This window comes from Microplitis mediator, chromosome 8 (assembly GCF_029852145.1).
Source record: "Microplitis mediator isolate UGA2020A chromosome 8, iyMicMedi2.1, whole genome shotgun sequence".
Lineage (NCBI taxonomy): Eukaryota > Metazoa > Arthropoda > Insecta > Hymenoptera > Braconidae > Microplitis > Microplitis mediator.
This window is the reverse complement of record NC_079976.1, coordinates 3,939,271-3,966,147: the sequence shown is the minus strand read 5'-3', so window position 1 is coordinate 3,966,147 and position 26,877 is coordinate 3,939,271. Positions and strand designations below refer to the sequence as shown.

Below are 26,877 nucleotides of genomic sequence, written 5' to 3'. Positions count from 1 at the left end.
AAAATAAGAAAAGAATAAATATAAAAAAATGAAACTGAGACTGAGACTGAGACTGAAAAGCAGAAGCTGCACCAGCAGCACCGATGGAACGTAGTAACGAGCTCTCTTCCACCTTTTATCTCCTCGTTATTATTTCTTCTCTTTATTGCACCAGCTCAGTATTCTCTCTCCTGTTCTTCTCGGCCAACTTTGCCACCGTGTACTTTATTTTTTTTTCACACCTCGTTTTCGTGGCCGGTGTAAACGAGATCGGAAAACATACAGTGCCAAGATTTAATACATAGACCGCTTGTACTTGTTTTTTAATCTCACTCGTCCCTAATATCCACATCCACACACACGCGCGCGATATATAAATAAAAATGCATATATAGGCACAGAGCACCGTAGAAAAATAATCAACAGAAGGATCTTTTGAACCTGGTGAATTTATCGGCCGCGAGAAAACAAACCGCGATGAGAAACGTTAAGAAGTAAAGAGCAAAACAAGCATAATGTTACATTATAACACAGAAAGTAAGAGCGTCAGTAGCAAGCACACGTGCGTGAACGTCACGGATATGCGATTGCGTGAGCCAACGAGATGCTTCTGCTCCGATACCACCCGATACAACCGAAAACACTCGATTCACATTATATTTTATTCGCTTTATATATATCTCTCATAATAACAACACCACCAACAATACCAAGTGTTCTTTCGTCATGACTCAGAGCCGCTTTTAATGTGAACCGAGTCCACTCATGTTAACAATCGCTGTCGATTATTTAATATCTAATATCACATCAAATAAAAATGAAAAAAAAATACAAAAACAAGTGACCCTTGTAAAAATGTTGCAATAAATAATAAAAAATGATAGACACAGTATGTGTACTTTCACTGTAATCGTCAGCCAATTACCGGGCGATTGTACCAGGAGATTACATAGCTGTGTGGTAAAAAAAAAAGATTAATAATGTTGGTTGGAACAATTTTAAACGGCTCCTCATCATCACATCAAGCTTTAAGTATCAGGGAATGTTATATAGACAAGTATATATATATATATATAAGCGTTTCCGTGAGGCGTCTATGGCATGCCACACCTCTCTCACCGACCGGCGCAACAACAATCGGTAGATCGGATGACGGATAACTCGATCTCTCTAGATCTCTGGTGATGGATCTACCGCCCTCTGTACGCCTCCATCTTCTGTGTACCCTCTTCTATGATTCTTTCAGTCTTAACTCCACATCAAACTCTTTCTTTTGCCAATACTGTGTAAAGAGCTGAGCTAAATCTCAGCAGAACGGCCAGTCCTCAGTTAAGTTGCCTGGCAAAGTATTGTAAGATCTGAGTACAAGTATCGGCACTTAAAAGCGTGAATTTATCTAAACGTCATCGCAATCGAGCGTAACGATCGACATTTTGATTTGGTTGAGAAGAGACAGATCGACATGAGACATAAGACAAGACGCGAGACCTAGAGAAATTAAAGCGGTTATAAAATAATATATCTCAGGGCGGTAGTCTTGTGATTTTAGTAATGTTTCTCGGTTGACTGGAGCCATGGGTAGGGACACTGGCTACAAATCCAAACCAACTACCACTGGGACACAGCAGGTTACATATATTTTCTATAAAGCCGGTTTTCTATCGCGTGCCAGACAACGATTGACTCGTCGCTGCTGGTGACTAAATCCCGACAAGTCCTTCAGGTGTATTGGACCGAGAGACAGCGACATGGAAAACTATTAACAACTATACTTATATATTTATGTATTTATATTTATATGTACTTATTACATTATCTAATGTCCGTGGTTGAACACACAGACGCGATAAAATTATTTCATTTGTCGTAATAATATTTCTCCTTATCATTATTGCCGATAAATCGGCCATTAATCCTTCAGCATTAATTATACATTTTTGCGGGTAATTTCAAAATTAAATCAACTTGATAATTAATGGGTTTTAAATAAAACCGTAGCTTAATTGGCTAAATAAACGCAGGTGCTAGATGTTTAAGCTGCTAATAAATTATCGGCTAATTCTAGTAAATAAGAGCAGATGATACTAGAGTTTTATTTGTGATTTGAATAATAGAAAATAAAATATATAAATAAATAAATAAGAAAAAAAAGGAAAAGGAAAAGGAAAGGAATGGAAAAATAATCAAAGTAAATCTGAATGGGACCAGTTTAAATAAAAATATCTCGTTCCAGGTAGCGTAGGCATTTCCAGGCGATTAAACGATAGATCAGGACACGCGTAAGAGCTGAACCAGCAAAATCGGGTCGCGTTGAGAAAGTCTCGGCGAGAGTAGACCAGAGCAGGACTACAACAGGAACAACAACTAAATAAAAACACTTTTGTTCATGTTAGATTAGCTTTGGAATTTATTTTGTCGTCTGGTGTAACGAGTTTAATTTATAACCGACCGATAAAATCAGCAAGTTTGACTTTATATATGTATATATAAAACAAATTGTTGCTTCATTAAGCCAACCAACGGCCAGTGATATCTCCAATTTATATTATTTATTTTTTTTTTTTCTATTTATTATTATTTCTATTCGCTGATTTAGTAGTCTATCTAATAAATTACGAGGTCAAAGATTTATAAAAAAAGTAAAATATATTTACCAAAAGACTAAAGAGCTAACAGTTATAAGCGTTAGCATTTTTTATAACAAGACGCGCGGATTATTAACGATCTCCAGCTCTCATCTACAGATTAAAATCTCAAACTTGACTGTAGAACTAAACTCAGATATATTTTTCCACCTCTTAAACTTACACTCGTTTATACTCGGCTCCACTCATCTATAATAAATAAATACCCAGCGAGGTATAGGTCTACCGACGTATAGACATATTCCCAAATGTGTCTAATGGAAATTTGTAATTTATTATCCAGGCAAGACAGCGGATCCAACAAGACAATCAGGTTTTTGACACGTAGTTACCTACTGGTCAACCGTGTCCGGCCGACGAGAAGCGTGTTACGTTACTAGTTGTATTTTCACACTGCGTATGGAATAACCGATTGCCTTAAGCTAAATAATAATAATAATAATAATAATAACTTATGTACATTGTGGTATGTGACTGCGTGAGTAGTTGAGGGAACGTCGAGTTAGTCGTCTTGTTGGCAGTCCGCCTAACCGACACTCGAGTTTATAAAGATGATCGATAACGTTTTCTGTTAAAGTCTTATCACTGAAGCAACGGTGCAAGCTGTTATGTTAACGTCAGTTTGATCATATCCGAGAAATAAATAAGAGACGGGAGACAAGAGACAGGACGATGAGAGACGTTTTCTGATCGACACTCACTCGCACTCAGCGAATAATTTAACGCTCGGTAAATAAAATCCTTTGTCAATTAATCTGTTAATCGTTGATGGTTACTTCTGGCTGTCGAATCCAATCATCCAATCTAGATTATCCTCTTAAAAACAAGACAGCTGGTATTGCCAATTCTACTTGTCAAAAAATAATTCGTTTGTCTCGAAATATATTTTATTTTTATTGTAATAAATTTTTTGCCATCAACTTCCCGGATCCGAGACGATCTGAGACGATGACTCTAACTCAGACTTAAACTTTAACTCGGACTCTGGCGCTGACTCGTCTCTGTGGGGTGCAAAAGAATAAAACAAAGACAGAGTTAAGAGTACGAGGACGAGAACGAGATGAAAAGAAATAGTGGAGGCGGTGGGTGGTGCGTTCTCGGCAATTCGTGGTTCGGGATAATTAGCCATGCCGTGGCTTGTATCAAGAATCAAATACGTGGGTGGCTGCATCAGCCTATACTCGTCTTTCTCTCTTTCTTTCTTTCTCTCCCTCTCTCCCTGCCTCAACTTTTATTTTTATTCTCTTCTTATTCTTATTTTAATTCTCATTCTTATTCTACCTTTCTTATACTGATCGCAATTAGCCGAGAACCACTCGCAGAGCAAACTACCTGAGTCTCTGCTCATGATGTGAAGAATCACGGACACTTCCGCTCTCAGCCTCGTTATTGCCACTTGATGCTTGTATGATAATTGTAAATATACATACACATATACACACACACATAGATTTATATAAGCACCTGCTTTATTTATTATTATGAATAATAATGTATCATAAATAAGATTGTCTAATTCATAGTACTCTTGATTCCAGAAGCCCCTGGAGAGTTTGGATGGGTTCTTACGCTGATAATAGTGTCCCTGATATCCGCGGCCATCGGAGCTGTCATCATGGTAACGCTTCTTCACTGTCGAAGGTAAATTTACAATTTTTAAAAATAATTAACAAACTATATCCTGATAATAATAAATTAAGGATGTAACTAATTACTTTATTTAAACTTTTTGTTTCAGAATGAAGAGCGCTGGCGGCCGAGGTAAGAAAAACAAAAAATAAAAAGCGACTCTCATCTTTCTCTATACATCAAGTCTTAGCAGACACAACTTTTATATAGTTTTATATACACTTAGCGTCTGTAATCCCAAGCTCTCTCCTTAATTCCCAATTAACTAACGTCCCCGATCTCTCATATAACTACCGATAAAGATCCGATTGCTATCTTGTCCTCGAGACATACACGCTTATAACAAAAGCATTCTTCGTGGACGCTGTAGAATGTCTGCGCTTCAGCGGATCGGATTACTTGTATACATATATATATGTGTATGTGTATGTATATATAGACAGACACTAGCAAACTAAAGACTACAGAGTTAGGAAACAAGGGCTGGTTGTCCGTGAAGTAGTCTGGGGGTCTGTTGTCTGTCGTTTCCCCTAAAATAAATAAATCATTAACTGAAGTAAGTTCCTAAACCTAAAAAAAAACAATGACTTGATACTCGAGAACGGCTGGTCAAGTGCAGAGTGAAAGTTGAGAGTTGAGGTTTAAGGGTCGAGCCTGGCTACAGAGTAAATAAATAAATGAAATGATTATTTGTGTGGGTTTCGTTGAGTTGAAATAATAAAATAAAATGATAGGATAGGATAGGAGTGATTTGAATAATTTGTTGCTTAGTTTAAGTACAAGGAACTGCAGTATGTGTGGAGAGTATGTAGTCTGTTAGTGAAGGGTGTCACGAGTAAAGCAGCGACGACATCCGGATATCGGCGCCAAGTTTAGTGTCGCGGTCGTGGCGTTGTCGATAGCAAGAGGACGAGTTTAAATAAAAGACGCAAACATTAAAGAGGTACTTTGTATAAGTTGAGACAGAGAGAGGAAGAGAATGACCGGCAATTGAAGACATGAGGGTCGAAGGATCGATTGGCGTTTAATTAGTTGGCGTAATGAAAGCGGTAGGATCTTGACTCTCTTGACTCCTGGGTTACTCTTTACTCCAACGAGAGTATACAAGACTGCAGAAGAGAGACCTGCTGAAGAATAAGGAGACCGAGAGCAAGACCAAGAAGAAGAATAAGATGGAACAAGTGAGAAGACGAACGACATGATGAAAAAAGGAACAAGTGTGTGGACGTGCGACAAGGAGAACAGTGAAACGCGTCTAATTAACTTTCCGATTTGAAATCGAGCGTGCTGATAGCATCAGCTGGAGAAGAGTGCTCTGGGAGACTGACGCTCCTACTCGTATTCCCAGCTCTCTCATTGACTCAGACACTGCTCCTGCTTCAGCTCCTGCTGCTGTTACTGTTACTGCTGCTGGTGGTGAGCTCTCCCAAGCAGCATTGAGATCGGGGGTCAGCCGAATTAATTATCCGACACTCGTAGCAGCCTCCACCTCCTGTCTCTCGTGCCCCACGCGCGGCCGACGCTCCTCGCGTGCTCTGTCTCAGCCTCCGATACTTTTCTCCCTCGTATCGACGATTTATGCTAATCAAGATACTTTTTTATTTCATTATATTACTTACCTTATCCGTTTTATTTTCAATAAGATCGACACTGCTGGGCCTTATCTCTTGAATTTATCCTCTAATGCTGTCTAGTAATTCATAAAAGTGTTGAAATTTTAAAAACTTTAAAAGCTTGATTCGTCGAAAAGGATTTAGGCGATTAACTAAATTTGATATACTGATTTTTTTAGTAAAGACCCGAGATTTTGTATTAGCATTAGCATTAGTATTAAGTATTAGTATTAGTATTAGTATTAAAACTCGTATTCGAGGCACTCTCTTAAGCCAGATATTCCGGAATAATCAAGTTGACAAAGCGTTGATGGACGTATCCCGGTTCTCAGTGCCATAGCTCGGGTCTAAGAATGTCTCGAACAGTCACCCAGCAACGACCTACTCAAAACGTCGCTCAGAATTTGGATCCCGGTGTGTCGGTTGGCTCATGAGTTCTGCGTCTGCTTGAGCCATACAATGCGACTCTGAATGACATTGAGAGCGGGAAAGCATCATGAAGGGAAAGAGAGCAAAAACTAGTAGATATGGAGTAGACAACCTCGAGGGGTTCGTCATTTATAACGTGAGTTGGACGAGATAATCCGATTATCCGATCCGTGACGCAATCAGCAGCATCGCCCTCGTGTGCCGCTGATGCTGGCTCTGCTGCTCCTGCTTCTGCTTCTTGCTGCGTCCTCGTCTTGTTATAAAGTTTACGCTCCGCTGAACACACTTTGACGTTCTATACCTACTAGTTTCACTAATAATAATAATGACAATAATAATGGTGCTCTATATCGCGCACAGAGAATGGACCAAGTGGATGGAGACATTGAAATCGACGACAAGTCGGGAGAAAAAATAATTGGGACGTTATAATTTTAAATGGGATAAAATTCTCATCCGAGTTGTCGATTAAAAAAAGTCTGCGTGCATGTGCGATGCGTATTAAATGAAAAAATTCTTGATAATCACGTTCTTTTTGCATTCCGAGTCGGTCCCTCAGATCCACAAAATCCTATCCGGGACGATTCACATGACGGCTCGATGATGAGAGCACAATGAGAACGACGAGACGCTCCATGGAGAGAAAGAAATACTGATGGGGAGGCGCCCCTTCATATATACAAGTTCATGTCATAATGCTCTCAGATTCAACTCACACATGTTTTATATTATTATTTTTTTATTATTATTATTTTATTTTATATTTTATATTTGTCGGGTAAGCGGTTGTGTGCGGGTAAATATGCACGGTCTATATTTCTATATCATACTAGTGTACTGTGTAGTATTTGATGGTTGGCTGAGTTGAGAGAAGAGAAGTTGGAGAAAAATAAAAAAATAAAAGAGGAAAGAAGAGATGGTGGAGACCCTCACCTGGCACTTGACGAGTCCCGAGGTTTCACTCAACGCGACTCTTTCTAATACAACTCAACTGATGTTAAAGAGTTGAACCGAACCCTTGGCCCTGGTTTACTTGTGTAGCTCTTACTCTCGGTATTGAGCGAATGAGCGACAGATATTTTTGTCTCAAGATAAAAAGAGTAAAGGGATCTTTTTAACGGTTAAAGAAAATATGACAAGGCGAAATTTGAGTTACCACACCCACGTTGAAATAAATCCAGCCTAATTTCCTCTTTCCGACTGCTCCCCTGCCACTCCTGTGCTATTGATCTCCACTTTTTTACTATCAAGACCGGTAATTTTATAAACACAGGTGTTTAATCTTAATAAATACGTTTTTAAATAATAATAATATTATATTTTTTGCAGCAAGCTGTTGCGGAGTCGGTGTAGAAGACGCGAATCCCCAGGAACCAGTTAGTCCCGGAGCCGTCGGTGTTGCCGGAGGTGTTTCTGTTATCCCCGAACGCCCGCCACTGGAGCTCGATAAATTACCGCCTTATCACGACGTTACACCAACTCCCGGTGAATATTTTATTTATTTATTCTTATAAAGACAATAAATCTTGTGTTCAAAAGAACAAAAGTAATAATAATTGGTTAACTATATTGATTAACAGGTCACAATGTTTGGTCATGGTTGGGATCAAGACGTGGAGGAGGCGCAGCAGGGGTGGTTGCAACCCCCCTGAGTCTGCCTCCACATCGTTGCGCGATGAATCTCCCCGTAGAGAACCATTACACCCACATGCAAACAGACGAGGCGCTGTACGCAGAACTGGACTCACAAACGGCAAGTTATGCGAGTGATCTACAGTTACAATTGAGAGGCAGCTCGACTTACGGCGGTCGTGCAACAACTCCCGGTGACGAAGAGGAAGACGAGTATCACGAGCTTGACGCCGCGCGATTGCATCGCAGATACAGCGGAGACAGTCAAAACGGGACACTTAAAGAAAGGCGACACAATCAGAGGTAAAAAATATATCACCAAAATAATTTATTTTCCTGTTGTCGCAGTTGCTGTTGTCGAGGAAAAACATTATTGTTAACTTTATTTTATTGCTTAAGGTTACAAGAGCCGGACTACGAGATGTACGAGAATGGCCCGTCAACGCCATTATCACTAAATCGTCACCCGAATCACCAGCATCACCTACAGCACCACCATCACCACCACCATCACCTCCAGGGCCTGAGAACAACGAGCACTGCCAGCGAAGTAAACCCGTCTTACCAGAATACCGGGTACACGGGCAGCGACGCGGACCTCGACGGACCTTTTCTCTCAAGCGCGCCCAGCAGCGCGTATTACAGTGACCTGAGTTCAAACTCTGCAAACAATCAGCAGCAACAGCAATCATCAGGAGTCACGCTGCCCGCGAGTATAACAGCCCAGACGCAAACGGCGACGAGCAACTTAACGTGTCACCAGGCAACCGCGACGACGGAGCCTCAGTACCGGTTAGCTGCCATTACCGAGACAACGACACCGTCCGACTACATTTGATTTCCTTGACAAAGAAATTACAGAACTAGTTAGATACATTACATTAATTACTTTTAACTACGGAGACAGCCAACTCACGCGAGATTTAAATCTTAATGTTTTGTTAAGACGAAACCAACAAGGCTGTGGGAGACAACACTTGTTTGACAAGTTAAGTCTCGAAAAATTATATACTTATTGCTGCTAATAAAAATAATACTAGTCCTCCAGAGACTTGTATATATATAATATTTAAAAATATTTAAGTAAGAAAGTAAGAAAAGCCAAAGAGCTTTGTAATAACAACACCTCGTACTCGTTATATGTATATCGGTTTAAGTTTTCAAAGGTTATTTAAAATTGCTACGCACCGATAATCACTCATTGTAACCTAATAGACACGTAATATCCATCGCCTCTGGTAATAATACACCCGAATGGCCGGAGCGACATTATGTACCAACGTCGTGGATGATAATTTAACTTTTGTTGAGCAAAGGAGCAAAAAAAGGATAATAATGCCGCTATACTTTTGTAATCTCGGATCTAATCGGCTGTAAATCTGGTCTCCTCCCATTCACCCACATCTACTGCTGTAGCATCATCACCGGCACACCACAAACACCATCGCCATCACCTGACCTTGTTCAATTCTCCGTCGTTACTCGAGGGTCAATATATATAAATATATATCGGATTTAGACTTTCGACTAACTTGCACTTCAATTGGCTCGCCGACGAATTAAGAGTAATCACAAGTTCACTGTCTCGCTTTTTAGGAGAACAACAATAAGAAGAAAAGAGAAAAATAAAAATAAGAGAAGAGAAGAGGAGAGAAGAAAAGAAAAGAAAAGAAGTAAAGATAAAACAGCAGAAGCCAAAGGCTCCGGCAACTCACGAATTTAACAGTACGAATGCACTCTCGATTAAGTTATTTCGTGGAACAGGTGTTTCGTAATTCGACGTTTGTGCCCGTGAGGAACACCGCCTCGTCTTTCTTCATCTCATTTAGTTTCCCTCGGTCTCTCCCATCAAATCTCCTTTTTGTTCCGCCGCAAAATCTTAACCGTCTACTCCACTCTTCTCTCTCACTGTTTACTTGCATTACCCGCGCACGCAACAATACAACACGAATTCACGCGGAACTGGTTATCTCTTTTTGTATTATTTAACTTATAATATACAACAATAATAAATCTACTCAAAAGATTTTTAAATTCATCATCAATTACAATACCATGTTATTACTGCGTTGTAAATGTCAGGGACATAAAAATAATAATAACAACAACAGCAACAAAAGAAGAAAAGAAGAAAAATGTCTTAAAAAAGAGTAAACGAAAATAAAATAACATAATTACTCTTTTCTTCGTGGCGCTGAAAGAATTTTAAAAATCTTGTGATCCCGGTAACTCCCTCCGGACATCATTAATGCTTCTTTAAAGTGCATCGTGGCTAGCAACTCTTAGATGCACCATGCACCACATTACATAGTTAGTCCTCGTACGCCGTTGTTAATATATGTGTAAATACTTACACACATGCTCAGTAACATCAACTACAATAACAACTACCTGCTTATACGCAGTTTTAATTTATTAGTTACTTGAATAAGTAGTCCCAGTACATGGAGTATATACTTCTGGTGTATGTAATACTTTAGCGTAACTCTTTTAGCGCACGTAGTCGTTGTGTGTTGCTCTGTACGTGTGGTAAAAATAATAATAATGATAATAATAATAAAACAAGTGGTGTGCGAATGCCGATATGGTGAACACCACATAGTATTAAGTGTATAAAGTTAAACGAGTATGAGAATAAGAATGAGAATGAGAATGAGAATGAGGATAAGAGAAAGGGAAAGGGAAAGGGAAGTTACGGGATTGCTAAGCGCAACAGATGCAACAATGCTCGGTACCTTGCAGCCACGCAGTAATTAATTGCGCCCTTGCAGTCACAATACACCGAGCACCGAGCTCACAAGGAAGTTACGATGCGAGAAAACGAATAAAAATAAGAAAAAGGTGGAAGGTGGAAGGTACAAGAGGGCGGTGGCTCTTCTCGTACTGCATTATTTAAACCGTTAAAAAATCCCACGAGTCTCATCCTCGGGTCCTGAAGCTGTTGCTGCTGCTGCTGCTGCTGCTGCTGCTGCTTATATCTCAGCAGACTCTTATGCAATTTTTATTTATTCTTAGTTAAACTTCGACGCGTTAAGTACCGTCGCTTATCGATCGGCGAGGTATTCCGTGACACGGCAGCTTATCGGATTTTCAGATGTCTAATTAGAGATATATCGGGTATGTGAGAATCAACAAGACTTTGGCTGTTCCCAGAGATAAGTATTTTTTTAGTTAATTATTTTAAACAAATATATGGATGAATAAAAGCTAAACGATTATAAAAATCGATTTCTTTTAAAAAGAAAATTTAAAATATTACAATTACAGTAACGGTAATAATTATAGTTATGATAAATGTATCAGTATGTGTACATTATAAGTAGCGAGTTGATTGTAATAGTTGTAAAGTGTGATAAAAGTTATGTTTTAATGTAACTTGTATGTATTACATCTGTATATGTTGTCTAAATTATTTATGTATGAGTGTAATGTAAATGTAAATACATATGTATATGTATGTAGTATATATGTACATGTGTATGCTCTGTGTGTAATTTCTAGTTTATTATAATGAATGGTATTTAAGTGTGGTAAATATATAAATATGTGTTATGTGTAATATTTAAATGCGAGGATGCTGAGTGAAAATTTTAAAAACCGCAGATAGAGTCTGGGATTTTAATAAAAAAGGGAAAGGCATAAAATGGTCGGGGAACTGGAGGTGGTGCACATGGGAGAGACTCGCAGACTTGTCCAGGTTCCGTTGGTGTCCGCCCTTAGTCTGCGTTAACTTAGACGGGGTATATAAATTATACATGTAAATATACGGGCGGCCCGGACCCGGAGATCGAATGCTGAGATATCGATATATGTGCAAGCGACCCCCTCGTACCCTTATTTCCTCTTAGTATTTTTTTATTTATTTATTATTATTTTTTTTTGTCGGTTATTTTTTATTCCCGGGACTCACGCACCCACTGCCATACCGATTTTTAGAGCCGATATATTTTATTATTCCGTGTGCGGCAATAATCTTTTACACCGTCCGTCCTCTCAATATTCCTTCTTATCTCCGGGTGGATTATAAATTTAAAATGACCATTTGCCTATTCTATTGTATTGTATGATTATATATAAATTTATGTGGTTTTATGTACAAAATAAATAAATAAATACTTGTAAATATATACATATACAATATATATACACTTTTTTTTATTGTTAAGATAATAGTTTCGCAATTAAATTTATAAAGAACAGTGTGTGAGAATAAACAAATATTTTTATTTTTTTTTTTTTTATAATATTTTAATTTATAAATTAATAAAACTTAAAATAGTCATTGATAAATAAGGGATTCGAGCACACGAGGTTTGCCGACAAGTTTATCATTTATTTTACAAAAAGTCAAAGCCTCAATGTTTTTTTTTCCTCATATTTCTTACGGAAATTTATTTAAATTTTCAAACTTAATGACTGAGACGAAAAAAAAAATTAAATATCAAAATGTCAAACAATTCAAATAAATGATAATATTTAAGAGGCAAATAAATGTAATTTATGTTATAGAAAATATAATATGCATTTAAATTAAAACATTGTGAGGAAAAACTGTACATAAAATAAAATATATAATTTCTCACCTTAATCAATTTTTTTTTCTTAAATTAAATCAAACCTCCATGGCTTCAATAACAATTAATTTAATAATAATAATAATAATAATAATAATAATAATAATAATAATATTAATGATAATTATTATAATTGAGTAACTGATTGCACTCTCGCGTCTCTTTAAATGTTTCTTTAAAATTCATCTATAAATAAAATATCAACACTCGCACAAGTGCAACTATTTTAAATTAGTAAAATCTAATTGATTAATTTAATTAATTACGCATATTACTTCCAATTAAAATAATAATAATGATAATTAATAACAATCTCAATTAAATATTTCCAATGCGTTTCGAAAAATTGAAACTTAAAAAAAAAACTGATCGATTATCAAAATTTCCTCTAAATAAATAAAAATATAAAGTATAATAATTACGAGTACTTTCTAACAAACTGATAGTACACTAATTATTTACACAAGCCACCAGATTGCTGCGTTAAAATAAATGAAAATAAATAAGTACGCAATGAAATCTGATGAGGAAACAAAAACTAGTACATTGGTCAGCGTAAAAAAAAAGATACAAAGGTATTTACTCTGGCATTGTTTAAAACACTTAAACAAGTACAGTCACACTAGTTCCATTTATTTATTTATTATTATTATTATCATTAATTTATCCTTTTTTTATATTTTTTCTTTTATCATAAATATAATTTTCTTTTGTAACTACAGCGTATGGTACATAGAGAAAATAAGACAGAGATCGTCAACGGCCTTCTTTATCTTTTCAAACTCGAGCAAGTTAATTTTAATTAAATGTTCACCTTAATTACACTAGTGAACTTCGTTGATTTAGATTTTTGAAAATAAATTAAATTAATTTTAAATATTTTCTTTGCTGTTTTTTAAAAATTATCTTCGCTATTGCAATAATAAGCTCGATTTCAAATTTTTTATTTATTTAAACATCAGTAATTGCGAGATTTTTAAATGCAATAATGTTTTATATAAAATTTATCATTAAATAAAGCTTTTATTTTGTTAATTAAATAATTATTTAAGCTCTGGATTTAAAAATTAATTTTTATGACAGCAATATGGCCGGATATTTAAAACGCTCGATACGTCATTACCACGATTTTATAATTTAACAATCGTGGGATATGGGCGACGAATCTACATGATATTATTTTAAATTATAATAATAATTAAACATAATTAAATTAAATTACCGAGACCATCCAACGTTATTGTGGATTTATACTGACGCTCTTGGCTTAAACAGGCACTGAAATTAACAAACAAATATTTATATTTTTTTAAATTACAAGTTAATAAATTAATTAATTTAATAAATAGTTACCTCGCTTAACTGCAGACGCTATGCTCACAAATAAGAGGATCATTTATTATCAAAGTAGATTTTTAGTGCACGTTCACGTCGTGGACTACTGTAACTAGACTCTCCGGAGCACATTTTGTATGTCCCGGTATTACTTGGCAGACATCTTGCTCTACGTTTTTCACACGACTCCTTCCGCATGTCACTTGATACTTTGAAAGTCGATACACCTGCATTCTCATCGTCTTCATTCGACGAATCATTTTTTTCTTCAGTACTATCTCTGTATTCAAATTTTTAAATGCAACGTTAATTTAAATTCTACTAGGATCACTTTTTTAATTTAATTAATTAATTAATTTCCCGCTCTTATTTAAAAAAAAAAAAAAATTAAATGACCTGATGTCAGTTCAGTTACAAAATTCTACATTGACTACAAAAAATATCCCGTTTTTATTTTTAAATTTCGACCCGCGGCATCAACATATAGATGGTAAAATTTACGAACAATTGATGAAAAAAAAATAACTAACTTGTAATGAATAAGTGCACCATCTTCAAGTGTCGGCAACTCCCAGGACTCATCAGTTGGTTTAATCCATCTCATATCATGGGTATGGTAAATCCCAAATATTACCCATCCGGTTTTAGAAAACGTCAAATTTTCTGCACTGATACCCGTCAACTCAGCGACCTGACGTAAAATTAAAACAATTAATAATTTAAACAAAAAAAAAAAATATATAAATATAGATATCGATACCTTTCCAGCCAGTTCACTAAAAGTTTTATTACTGAGAGTTATTTCGTACGACTCGATAGAATCCTGTACAGGAAACTTGAACACGGTGACGAGAATCTGATTTGGGTCAGTGACCATTTCCTTGTCCGGCAGCTCTTGGACAATCAGCTCCTGGTTGAAGAGCTCGATGTCTTTGAACTTCTGGTGATCGAAGAGGACTTTCGATGGAGTCATTGAGAACTTTTTTCTCAGACGACATCTCTCAAACGAAACGTCAGTGTTGTGGTTTGCTTTCAGCTCCTCAATTATTTCTTTTTTAGTCTGAGCGACAGTGGCTTCTCTGGAGACAATCCACTCGCCCACAGAGTAGTACTCCATAGCTCTAGCCATGTATCCCACCCACAGATAGTAGAGCTTAACTTTAAACTCTCCTTCTTTCAAAGCCCGGCCCAATTGGATAGTAAGCGTCTCTCCTTCTTCGAATCCACGTGGCGTTGATCTGCGACGCATGTATTTGACGTCCTCAGTTTCAGTGGGCTGCTGAATAACTTTGAAACACTCAGTAGGTATTCTTATATACTGCTCCAAGTGTTTCTTCAATGACTCCATGCTGATGCGCTGATCAACCAGCAGTTGGATCTGGTCTGGAGGATTACCCGGCTTACTTCTTACTTTGAAGCAGTAATCTACTTGATCATCAACAGCCCAGTTTTCTCTGGTAGGCGTAAACAAGTCATGAATAACTTTGCTCATCAGCTCGTCATCCTCCGACGCATCGCCAACTAGAGTTCTATCACTGTCACTGAGACTGCTGTCCTCAGAGTTACTCCGTTCTTGCCAGTCTTCAGCTTCACTTTGAAGCGTAGTCCACCCACTAGACTCATCTTCGCTCGGCTTCTGGACTTCTCCATCCACAGCATCGTGCTTATCAGCACCAACAGCTGCATCCCCGTTAACAACCGGCTTGACAATACCATTGGCTGTTATTTTGTCATCCTTGGGATCCTTCTGCTTTGGCTCCAGCAACTGTATGTTTAATTCCTTCAACACTTCGTTCCTCATGTCCGGCAGCTCGATATTCAAAACAATAATATTTGCAAATGAATCGACCATCGCTTTGAGCGTTGACTCGTTGAATTTCTTCAATGGATTAGTGTCCAAGTGTGAAGACACAAATACTTTGCAATTATGACTAAAACCTTTGTACTCAATTGAGTAAGAATCATTTTCCAAAAGAGTAACAACGTCTGAAAGTATTTTCATGAGCACGACGTACATCGGAAACGGCTTTTGATTAAAAGCCTCGGCAACTAATTTACAATAATCATTTAGCGACGCGGATGCTTTTACGCGGACACTAACAGGTCCGTCGACAATTCTACGCGAAGCGACGTTAACTAGGAAGACTTTAGTGACTATTTCACCCGGATGATATACTTTAAACTTATCATTCTTATTTCTTATCTCCATGAGCAAATTGTACGAAGGCGCTGACATTGACGGATAAAATCCAGACAATTGCGTTATCGAGCCGATGCTTTTGTGCTCGGAGCCTTCGAAGCTGCACTCAATGAAGTCATTCGATGGATCATAGGCGACAAGGCGGCACTGGTTGATGTCAACGACGTCCTTCAGATTCAATTGTTTGTAAGCGTTCTCCGTAAGATGCGACAGACGTTCTTCGTCAGAAAATAAATAAATCCTTGTGTTTATCAATTTTTTTTCTTTCGGATGATGACAGTAAACTTTAAATTTGTGGCAATTCAAAGACTGCTCGTGGTTCCTACGCTCTTCCTCCTGTTCCTTCATTTTCTTCAAGACTTCCTTAATATGTTCAGGAAAATCATTTACTTGCATAGGCAATGCGTTTCTCTCAGTATCTATTTGACGGTACATGAGCATATAAGCGTTTGTACTGCTGCTGTAAGCACCGCTGTAGTACCCACGAGATCCGCCACCATAAGTCTTCTGTATGTCGTCATGAGTTATGGGAGATACGTTTTGATCATTGAAACACAACCACTCGTGAGTCTTAAAGTCCTTGATGTACGCGTAGTAGTGCCCGCCACCAGCACTTCCGCTGTGTATCATTATCGAGAATAATTCGTACCGGTATGGGCCCCGGGTATTTTTATTGTTGCGATTCCGTTCATTTTCTTGGCTGTGGCTACTAGACGTTGATGGATTATTCATGTCGATACCTTCGTCGTCATTCTGTTCGCTGCTCGAAGGCGTTGGTTCTCCGGATGTGAATCCATTTTCACATGGCAGACACTCGTCTAAATCATCAGACAATGGAGAATCCTCGCTGTCGGCGCAGGAGGCAGATGCGGAAGGTATCAATTCATTTAAATTGAGAATATCGGGAAAAGTGACCTTGTCATTTAATTTAATGCGGTGGCATGTCTGGTAGTCGAAATCAAATCGCTTCAAATGTAATGTAAGTAAATAAGGAAACTTTGTAAATTTAAGTCCCTTGTGAGCGTCACATTTTTTGTTACAAGTTTCACAAAAATACTGATTAACACCCTCGAGAGTTTCCGGCTGGACGAAACCTTGGAGAGCTTCCTCGACGCTGTTGTAAGCAACAGTGCTGCCAAATGGTCTCACTGGCAGCGGAATGTCTAGGAAAGTATCCTCGCGTGACTTTTCCATCTGACACTCGAGGCACTTTACGTAGTCAATCATCTTGCCCTCGTACAATCTGTTTATCAGATCAGCTTGCTCAGTATTTTTGAACTTTTGTTCCAGTGCGTCGAACATGACGCGACATAGCTCCTGGATGTCGTGCTGCTGCCATGCCTCCGTCGAGTCCCACCCGAAGCTTTTAGTCAGCGAGGTTGTCTCCACGGCGTTCTTCTGCGATGTCTGGAGATTCAAGAATAATTTTTGTAGCTGATAAGGAATACTATTTGCTTCGTCTTTCTCCGAGCCTTCGACGTACTCCCAGTTGTACAAAGCGTTGCGGAACTCTGGTGTCATATAAAGAGCTTGGAGAAGACTATTCAGATAACATGTCATCGCTTGGTTAACAAGACCTACATAAGTAATGTCTGACTTGCGCTCGGGTTCAACATTTCGCTTGGGTTCAATTTTTTGGTCGGCTTCAATTTTTCGAACAATAGCCCGTCCTATATCAGACGATTCACGGTGTCTTCTTCTTCTGTGTTTTAGCAACGGCTGATCATTCTGTTCAGAAATAAACAACGAAAGTTTGAGTGTTATCGCTGATGGTTTGCTAAAATCGAAGCCAAAGTGACTCATGTTCTTGCAGTGATGATCTGTAAGAAATGAAAACATGGAAACCTTATCGTACTCTAGCATAAATCTTGGATTCGCTTGATCAGCGATGAAGTCAACGTGTGTTTTAATATTTGTTATCAACTCTCCGAGTGTCGATTGCTCGCTAACAAGAAAACTGACGTTCAATAATTTATCCTCAGCCTCGTGAAACAGTTTGAATTCAATGAATACATCTTCGACGCTGTTGTACTCATAAGCATTATTATCTTCGTGTCGTTTGAAAGTCAACTGTCCGCTTTGCTCGTCAACCTTTGGCGAATCGAATACCACACAGTAGTCATCCAGTGTCTTCGTCATGTCGTCCAACGCGAATTCATTCTCTCCTTGCGTTAAATACAAATCAAACTCATAAATCGAGGGCGCGTCGCTGCAACAGTTAGATACAGCTTGCCGCACTTGGCTCACTGTCGAGTTCGGCGCCATCAGTAGCAGCGAGTAATCAGCTATCAGTTTTTTATCATTGTCTACTACTTGCGCCGGAAATTTTGCTTCACCAGCGACAACTACTATCGTCTTACGATTCTTTTCCGGTGTCTTCATTTTACATTGATCACTACAATCCTCTAATTCTGTAAATAATTATTATAAATAAATAATTACATTTTAAAATTCATTTATTTTATTTTTCTACTCATGTTTTTATCAAAAATTTTATTCAAAATTTTTTTTCTGAACTTCTCTACTCATCTGCAGATTAAATTAAATAATTATAATAAATCTCCGTAAATTTATTTTTAAACTAAAAAAAAATTTATTAAAAATAAAGACTAGTCTCAATAAAAATTTTTTTTATCTGCGAATTCGTAAATAAAATTTAAAAAAAAAAAGTGCATTAAAAATAAAATTTACTCTTGCAACTGCATTCCAAGCATCAAATAAGTTTATAAAAAATTACCAGGTACTGATCTATGCGAGTCTCTATCTTTTGTCACATTACAAAGTGGTATATCATGGACAACATCTCCAATACCTTCACCAGCTACCACCACCATCGTCTGTAGACACATAAAATGTCTCAAGTTAGTACAATAAAATAAAATTATTTAAAAATAACATTTCCCACTTAAAACTACATCACATTTAGTTTCATTTCGTCACTAGTTTTAAACATACAACAAACACACATATACATACATCACATCACATCACATTACATATCATTTTATTTAAATTAAAAATATATTAAATAATTCGCACCTGTTCAGATTTATAAATTACAAGCGATAACAATTTTAATAATAAAAGAAAAAAATTAAGTATCAATAAAACGCGTCGTTTTAATAAAATAAACACCGAAAAAAATTGAGTTTAAGTCGGAATAAAAAGATAAATAAATAAAAAAAATTTTATCGATAATTCTCGGTTAAACTCGTTGCGATCTGGCAGCGGGCCATCAGCAAGGTAGAAAATTAGCGTGAGATCTATGCCCCGTACACTACAGTATAAGTTAAACCCACAAGATCTCACTCGCTAGTTTAGCACGGCACTACTCTCAGTATGTTATATATTATTTTGTAAGCGTGGTAGAGAATCAAGTCGGCTATGCTCTAAATTTAGAATGTCTAAACCAAGACTTGGAAAATTTACTACGTCCCTCTTTCAGTCTTTCTTTAATTATTCTCTCTAATTCAATACACAAGTCAACATATGTAATAATAAATTTACTAGTTATATACTTTTAAATATATACCTAGTTCATATATCTATATATATATTTAATTTTAATAATCTTTTTAATTTCACAAACTCATTCATCTTCCACACTTACTTATCCATTTTCCGTCATTATTTTTTAGCAATCATAACCACCTGGACTATTTCCTTACGTTCAGATCAAACTCCTCGGCAATTGTCTGGGTCAAAGTTGATTCCAATTATTAATAACCATTGACATCTAAAAATACATATTCTATTTTATTACATATATATACATATATTTATAACTTACTATAAATAAATGATATTTATTTAAAATAATTACGTCCAAAAGAATGATACTGAAGTTAGCCGACGTCTATTAAATTTTGAATTTTTTAAAAATCCGTAAATTAAAAAAAACTGCACTTAGTTTTTTAAATTTTCTACATGTGCATTTTTTTTTAATTAAATCGTTGAAAACAAAATTTGAAAATTTTTAATTGTCTGCTAACTTCAGGATCATCCAAAAAAACTTAAAATTTAAATGAAATGAAATTATTTTATTTGTAATTAAACTTTAAACCAGCGAATAAATTATTGAGTCACTTACGATTAGAATAGTAGTAAAGAATCATTATCTGATTGACACCTGCAGAATTCCAGAGTTCAAGGCCTGCATAAATTCTGTGTAATTACAAATATAATAATTAGTTTATTGTTTTTTAAATTTATTATTTAATCATTTGTAGGTGAATAAATAAAGCTGATGAGTATTATATTTAAACAATGATGAGCACTGGGTACTAAAGACACTTGAATCTGTATTGACGTATTTTCAACAATTGTTGTTGTGTTTCCTACTTTTTTTTTTATTTTATCTCAAGTAAATAGTGGTAATGTATGGAGACATTACAAAAGCTATTTAAATAATGGAAAATGTCGCGTAGATTGCTGGTGAAAATACAGCAGACGTGAAATGGCTGGTTGAGAATACTAGTGATATATAAGTATGAGACATGAGAATGAGGATAGGATTGAGTTTGATGTTACGTAGGTTTTTTTCAACATGAGCATGAACATGCACTTGCAAGACAAGATGACCAAATAAATTGAGGCTGCAGGATTAAATTTTATTATTAATTTTTATGAGGATTTTGCGTCGAATAGTAAAAGCTGGAGGTGGTGAGAGTAATTGACATTTACTGTCATTGTTCTTACCGAGTTTTATTGACACATGTGTAGTTGTAACCATGAAAAATAATGTAAGCAAAAAAAAATTACTTTTTACTGGTTTTGGGCTTCACTACCACTTACGAGCCTGGGTACTCTCAGTGAAAAATAATGTGGCCGCCATTTATTTTGACTGGTGATTTTACCACCAGCTGTCGCTTCGATACTTCAAGTGGATGAACACCAAATGGAAATACACCCGGATTATTTTTTGCATGTGAGTACAATTATAGAAAATACGCATTGAAGTATAGAAGATACGAAGCAGGGAAAAAAAAGGAAAAAAAAATTTGGTATGACGACGACCTGAAATTAATTTTATTCTATGGATGGGAATGAGTGAAAAAAATTTACTTTATTGATGATTTTTATAATCCCGCAGGACCAGAAGAGTTACAGCTTCAGAATAACAAATTTACTCTCTAAGGGGTCGAATTGGAGAAAATAAAAAAAATTTCCCAGTGGGTGGAACTTAAATGAATTTTTTTTCATAAGGGAGATGGGAAAAGAGTAAAATAAATTTATTTTATCAATGATTTTCCCGACACTTTAGTATATAAAAATTTAAAATTATGACCATGAATGTATGATCCTGAAGTTAGCAGACATTTGATGATTTTTTAATTTTCGTTTTTCAATAAATTAATTGCAAAAAAATAACATAAAAATATGACATGCAGAAAATTTAAAAAACTACAGGAGCAATTTTTTCAAATATTTTTTTTTTTATATTTTATCGTCTAAAAAAAAATCCAAAATTTATTAGACGTCTGCTAATTTCAGTATCATATAAATATAGCAGACAATATTGTCCATTTTTTAAATTTTATAATAAATGAATAAAAAGTAAGTAAAGTAGAAATTAAAATACATATATAGATAAATACAAAATTCGTACGTGCATTTTTTTAAATTTCATTATTTATTTAATTCAAATTTCTAATTGTCTCGTCTGCTACATTCACACTTATTAAAAATTGATCGTGATCAAAGTTAACGGACAATTTACAATCTTCAGAGTAATTTTTTTTCCAACAAATGACACAAACATAAAATCCAAAAATATGCACATGTAGAAAATTAAAAAAACTATAAATGCAATTTTTTCAAATATTTTTTTTTTTATAATTTACTTTTAAAAAAAATCCAAAAACTATTAGACGTCAGCTAACTTCACTAACGAGTGTGAATGTAGCAGGCATCAGACAAATTTAAAATTATAAATAAATAGAGTAGATAATTGAAAAAATAATATTTATAAAAAATGCACTTATTATTTTCCAAAATTTTTTTAATGCGCATTTTTCAAAATTTTATTTTATTAATTATCTACTTTATTTAGTACTAATTTTAAATTTGGTTGAAGTCTGCCACATTCACACTCATCTTCAGTATCATAAAAATTGACCCTTCAAATGTTGAAGTCTAGTTCGTATCAGTATCGATATTATTAATCATTCTTGTCTCGAATTTCTTTTACGTCATTTACACAGTTAATTTTTCACTTGACGTTTCTCATAAGTTTTCAAAAAATTTTTCAGGATGACACTATGGCGCCCTTTCAATCACTCGCGCCTCTGGTAGTAAATATACGACACTAAATTCGAACTTCTTGAAGTTAGCCGTCAATGAAAAAACCAATCGAAAGTTTATTGGTAGCAGTGAATTTCATTCGAAAACACAAACAAAGCATCGTTAGTTTATTTTCCGTTTTTTCCCGCTCAGTGAAAACGTGATTGCGTTGCTCTTAAAATTATTTCACTTATAAAATTATTATATTCCTCCTAAACAATCAAAGTTTTTGGACACTTTCTACCTGTAACTCTTCTTACTTGATTTGGTAGACGTAACAAAACAAATAGTCGAATAAAATAAACCTAAAAGACCATGACGTCGTTTAGTTTTGGTGAGCTTCAACATCAATTGGAAGCTAGCACCACAAATAACCAAACCGGGGTCTCATTTAGTGGTAAATCACTAAAATTAAACTCTGAGCAGGATGGTAAGTTCAATATTATCTTATTTATATTTATCGTATACTAAAAAACGAATTTTTTATCTCATAATTATTTCCCAATCACCATAACCTCTAACTTATTTTTGTCTCAAAAGCCGAGGAGGTCTGCGAGGAGATAAAGAAATGCTCGCGATTGGATTACCTAGACCTGGAAGGTAACACACTGGGTCCGGATGCTGCTAAAGCGATATCGGAAACCCTGGCGAGTCATGGTGGTGCTCTAAAACGAGCATTATGGAAGGATATGTTTACCGGCAGAATGAAAACAGAGATTCCAAAGGCTTTGGAGTACTTGGGAAATGGACTGAATATTGCTGGAGCACATTTGGTTGAACTGGATCTCAGTGACAATGCATTTGGACCAATTGGTGTCCAGGGACTTGCTGCATTATTGAGTTCAAGCACGTGCTACACGCTCCAGGAGTTGAGGTTGAACAATAACGGGCTGGGAATATCTGGAGGAAAGATGTTGGCTAAAGCGTTGCTGGATTGTCATGCCAACAGTTCAAGAGAAGCTAAACCACTGGCACTGAGAGTGTTTATTGCTGGCCGTAATCGTCTGGAGAACGAGGGTGCAACCGCTTTGGCTGGTGTCTTTGCTAAACTTGGAACACTTGAAGAAGTTGTTATGCCGCAGAATGGAATTTATCATCCGGGTGTGTCAGCCTTGGCTACTGGACTTTCAGCTAATCCGGGATTAAAAATTTTGAATTTGAATGACAACACAGTTGGTCCTAAAGGCGCTCAAGCTCTTGCTGATGTTCTGTCAAACTTTCCTGGTCTGGAGACGCTCAATCTTGGAGATTGTCTGCTTAAATCCAAAGGAGCGATGGTTATTGCCAATGCTTTGGGAGCTAGGGATAGTCATACGTCTCTGGTGGAGCTTAATTTAGCGTTCAATGAAATAAAAACACGAGCTGTTGACACATTGGCCCGCGCTACTATTGATAAAACTCAGCTGACAAGTCTGCAATTGGATGGTAACGCTTTTGGAGAAGCTGGCAGAAATTCTTTACGTGAATCACTAAAAAATTACGACAGAATCGATTCCTTGGAGCCTCTTGAGGAAGATGCGACCGATGACGAGGAGAGTGGAGACGATGAGAGTGAGTCTGAAGGCGAAGGTGAAGATACGGAAAAAGAGGGCAGTGAAAACGATGACAAAGGGGTTGAGAATGGTCACGCAAAAGTTAACACAGTAAATAACATCCAAATGTCAACTCTACCTAAAGCAAAAAAACCAGTTGATGTCAAAGAGTTTTTAAAAGAACCTACTGGAGAAAATTTCCTTTTGCTGGAAGGCGATAAAGCAGCTAAACTTTTGGATCATGTTAAGGTATGTCCAACTAACTCAATTAAATATTTAAATAAATAAATACGAACTAGTTGATAATTAAATTATTTGTTGCAGAGTATTGTCAAAGAAAAGAATTCTCAAGACCCTCTGCAGTACATTGACGAGTTACTGCCCGTTATAATGAAAGTCTCAGCTCTCTGCGGAAGCGGATACGGAGATATTAGAGTTGAAGCTGAACAATTGACAGACAAATTGTATTCCCAGCTTTTTGATTATGCGACAACCAATCAACAGATGTCTTATGTCAACAATAATCTTCTCGTTGTCCTAGGGCTCATCAAGGTAATTTAAATTTGCAATATCAATCGCCAAACTGATATTTTTAAAAAGATAATTTAAACAATTCACTGACTTTAATTTAAAAAAAAAAATTAATAAGTTTATAAGTTAATTGGAGTATTGATTTTTAATTATCATTAAAATTGCAGGGAGGACAAAGAAATAGTAGAATCTGATGACTGATAAATGTTGAACGTTTCGTCACTTTTAATGCGATTTCATCAGCAACTCAAGAATTTGAATGATTGAGTTGCAGATGAAGTTGCAATAAAAGTGACGGAACGTCAAACGTTTATCAATAATCACATTCTAATGTTTTTTTGTCCTTCTCCCTGCGATTTTAACGATAAATTGAACGACCTAGTACCTGATCACTCCTCGTATTTGTATATCTATATTTAGTAAATATAGATATACAAATACATGAATGATCGGGTACTGGGTCTTTTATCTTATTTAAAATTATTGTTCGAACACGATAAGATTTTCATATATATAAATTTATTTAAAATATTGCAGGGTGAGAATAAAAATACAAATAAAGCAGATTGGAATTTAGAAGGCTGCTTCAAAGCACTTGAGAAAGTAACTCAGCAAGAATATTTTCCACCGTTAACAAGAGCAACATTGAAGCTCTTGATCGAAAGATCATTTCCAACTAAAAGCAAAACCTATGATCCCTGCTATGACGTAAAGATGTCATTAAAAACAATTTTGGATAGATTACAGAATACATAAAAAAAAGTAAGAGTTTGATTGAGCGAATCGATATTTAAAAAAAAAAAAAAATTTTACTTATTAATACTGAGTGCAGTGTTATCACAGAGATCTATATTTATATTAAATATGATAAACTAATTCAAAATTCTTCAATGTGTAGCATATTTTATTCTAAAATTATTTGACGTTAAAGCTTTGTCGGCCCTAATTACATTTTAAAAGTTCATGTAAAATCATCCAATAATAATGACGGAATAAATTAAAAATCAGGCCAATTACCACAAAAATTGATTCATATAATTAAAAAAAAAAAAAAAAATACATATTTTTATATAAATAGTTATCGTTTAAAAGGTTTTATTTGTTACATCACATAAACCATCTTAAAATGAATAATAAATATAATATTAAGTCTAATGAATAAAATAAACAACCATAATTTTTAGCTTTGGAAGGCAAGGATAAAAAGTTCCAATTCTTTGTCGTCTAAATATTCTATAACTTCTAAAATGATTTCACATGGCAATTGCGAAAGACGGTTAGAAGTAGAAAAACGTATTTTTTTGCACTGGTTCAAAAGTTTAACTTTTTTTTGAGCTTGTCTGATACGCGCTTTTATTCTACGACCGAACTGCATTCCTGGGAACGTCCAGCTAAGCTTTTTTGTAGAAAGAACGTTAATAAAATTTCCGACTCTTACAAGTTTTTCTAATTCTTTGCTAGTCAGCATAAGAAAATTGTAAAACGATATACGTTTATTACTCAAGTGAATAAAATCGTCCTTTAAATTTCAAAAATCCATTTTACACGTTTCTAAATACGGATTCACCCCAGTTTCATCTTCTTTAATAAATTTATCCATCAATTCTATTTCTTGTTTGGGTACAGTCGGATCGTGAAAGTACTGTCTGCTAAGTAAATCTTTTAAAATAATATCTTGAGTTTGTATTCTTATCGGGGTCAAATAACATTTGGATATTCTACTTAGGTCATTGCCAGGGCAGTCCGGGAAATAACAATATTTCGAAGTTTGAGGTGTTACAGCGTTATACAGAGCTTTTGATTTAGAAACGGAAACTCCATATAAAAGCAGAAATACCAAGATATAATCACAATGATTAGCAGCCGCCATATTTACTAGGAAATCTCTTGGATTTTTGTTTATCGTTCCTTCGAAATCGAATCCTCTTGAAATTAATGAATCCAGCACATCCAGCAAAAAAAGTATGTAAGAATAACGTCTTGAAGACGGTTACTTGTAATTTTCGTAATCTGCAATTTCTCATACGTCATCCTTTGTACTTTACTAAAACAATAGGGGCGTGTTCAGAAATACACTCTGGAGATGAAAAATTACCTATCCAGGTATGATTAGTACCTTTGTAATGTTAAATCGCACCTCTGGTTTCACCAGAGGATACTTCTGAACGCAGGAGTTGATATTTCTCTTCCAGAGTGTGTTTCTGAACACGCCCTAGTAGTCTTATGAAACTAAAGAAAAAAAAAATAGACAAAATATTTAATAACTTGAAAAAAACTTGCGCTTATTAAATATATAAAACTTTGCCGTAAAAATATTATCTGAAAACTATCAATTATTGTTAGTAACTTGCAAAATTGTGTGAGATCATTTGTTTTGAATACGTGCTAAAAAATTTATATATTGATAATTATTTTTAATAAATTTTGCTACATTTTGTAAATAACTTTTTTCTTCTTTTGAAATTATGAAATGTTTAAATATAAATAGTCATTTCT

At 35.7% G+C, this 26,877-nt stretch overlaps 3 protein-coding genes and 1 long non-coding RNA gene across 8 annotated transcripts in view; 3 read left to right on the top strand and 1 right to left on the bottom strand.

Annotated features, from left to right (window-relative positions):
• Nucleotides 1–12,649, top strand: part of LOC130672776 (TSC22 domain family protein 1) — a 67,561-nt gene extending 54,912 nt beyond the window's left edge. For 2 of the 3 annotated variants that reach the window (XM_057477498.1, XM_057477500.1), the window contains 5 exons: nt 4,163–4,265; nt 4,363–4,385; nt 7,625–7,780; nt 7,876–8,230; nt 8,327–12,649. In XM_057477498.1, the coding sequence (XP_057333481.1) occupies nt 4,163–4,265; nt 4,363–4,385; nt 7,625–7,780; nt 7,876–8,230; nt 8,327–8,765 (1,076 nt within the window). In that variant the 3' untranslated portion in view covers nt 8,766–12,649. The remainder of the gene's footprint in view (nt 1–4,162; nt 4,266–4,362; nt 4,386–7,624; nt 7,781–7,875; nt 8,231–8,326) is intronic. The other variant, XM_057477499.1, reaches the window with a different exon arrangement.
• Nucleotides 12,132–20,875, bottom strand: LOC130672772 (ubiquitin carboxyl-terminal hydrolase 47). Of its 3 annotated transcripts, none has more exons than XM_057477491.1 (8): nt 20,735–20,875; nt 20,127–20,200; nt 19,647–19,772; nt 18,774–18,873; nt 14,597–18,447; nt 14,367–14,527; nt 13,855–14,116; nt 12,132–13,779 (listed from the first exon to the last, which is right to left on the bottom strand). In XM_057477491.1, the coding sequence occupies exons 4-7, from the start codon at nt 18,868–18,870 to the stop codon at nt 13,894–13,896; spliced, it is 4,332 nt and encodes a 1,443-aa protein (XP_057333474.1). In that variant the 5' UTR covers nt 18,871–18,873; nt 19,647–19,772; nt 20,127–20,200; nt 20,735–20,875; the 3' UTR covers nt 12,132–13,779; nt 13,855–13,893. The 3 variants fall into 3 exon arrangements, with proteins under 3 accessions (XP_057333474.1, XP_057333475.1, XP_057333476.1); XM_057477492.1 differs by having other exon boundaries at nt 19,688–19,772; XM_057477493.1 differs by having other exon boundaries at nt 19,705–19,772.
• On the top strand, nt 18,755–21,443 carry LOC130672777 (uncharacterized). Its single transcript, XR_008990769.1, has 3 exons — nt 18,755–18,897; nt 20,266–21,039; nt 21,129–21,443. It is a non-coding gene; the product is annotated as an uncharacterized LOC130672777 (long non-coding RNA).
• A 932-nt stretch (nt 21,444–22,375) lies between these two features.
• On the top strand, nt 22,376–26,786 carry LOC130672773 (ran GTPase-activating protein 1). Its single transcript, XM_057477494.1, has 4 exons — nt 22,376–22,748; nt 22,859–24,099; nt 24,175–24,402; nt 24,919–26,786. The coding sequence occupies exons 1-4, from the start codon at nt 22,634–22,636 to the stop codon at nt 25,135–25,137; spliced, it is 1,803 nt and encodes a 600-aa protein (XP_057333477.1). The 5' UTR covers nt 22,376–22,633; the 3' UTR covers nt 25,138–26,786.
• Nucleotides 26,787–26,877: the final 91 nt, after the last annotated feature.

Excerpts from the sequence above, each read along its gene's own strand:
- LOC130672772 (XM_057477491.1), bottom strand. The coding sequence starts at position 18,870 with ATGGTGGTGGTAGCTGGTGAAGGTATTGGAGATGTTGTCCATGATATA. Across the intron at positions 18,448-18,773 it reads CTCGCATAGATCAGTACCTG|AATTAGAGGATTGTAGTGAT; the intron begins GTAATTTTTTAT and ends AATTATTTACAG. Across the intron at positions 14,117-14,366 it reads GGTGCACTTATTCATTACAA|AGATAGTACTGAAGAAAAAA; the intron begins GTTAGTTATTTT and ends ATTTGAATACAG.
- LOC130672773 (XM_057477494.1), top strand. The coding sequence starts at position 22,634 with ATGACGTCGTTTAGTTTTGGTGAGCTTCAACATCAATTGGAAGCTAGC. Across the intron at positions 24,100-24,174 it reads AACTTTTGGATCATGTTAAG|AGTATTGTCAAAGAAAAGAA; the intron begins GTATGTCCAACT and ends TATTTGTTGCAG. Across the intron at positions 24,403-24,918 it reads TTGTCCTAGGGCTCATCAAG|GGTGAGAATAAAAATACAAA; the intron begins GTAATTTAAATT and ends AAAATATTGCAG.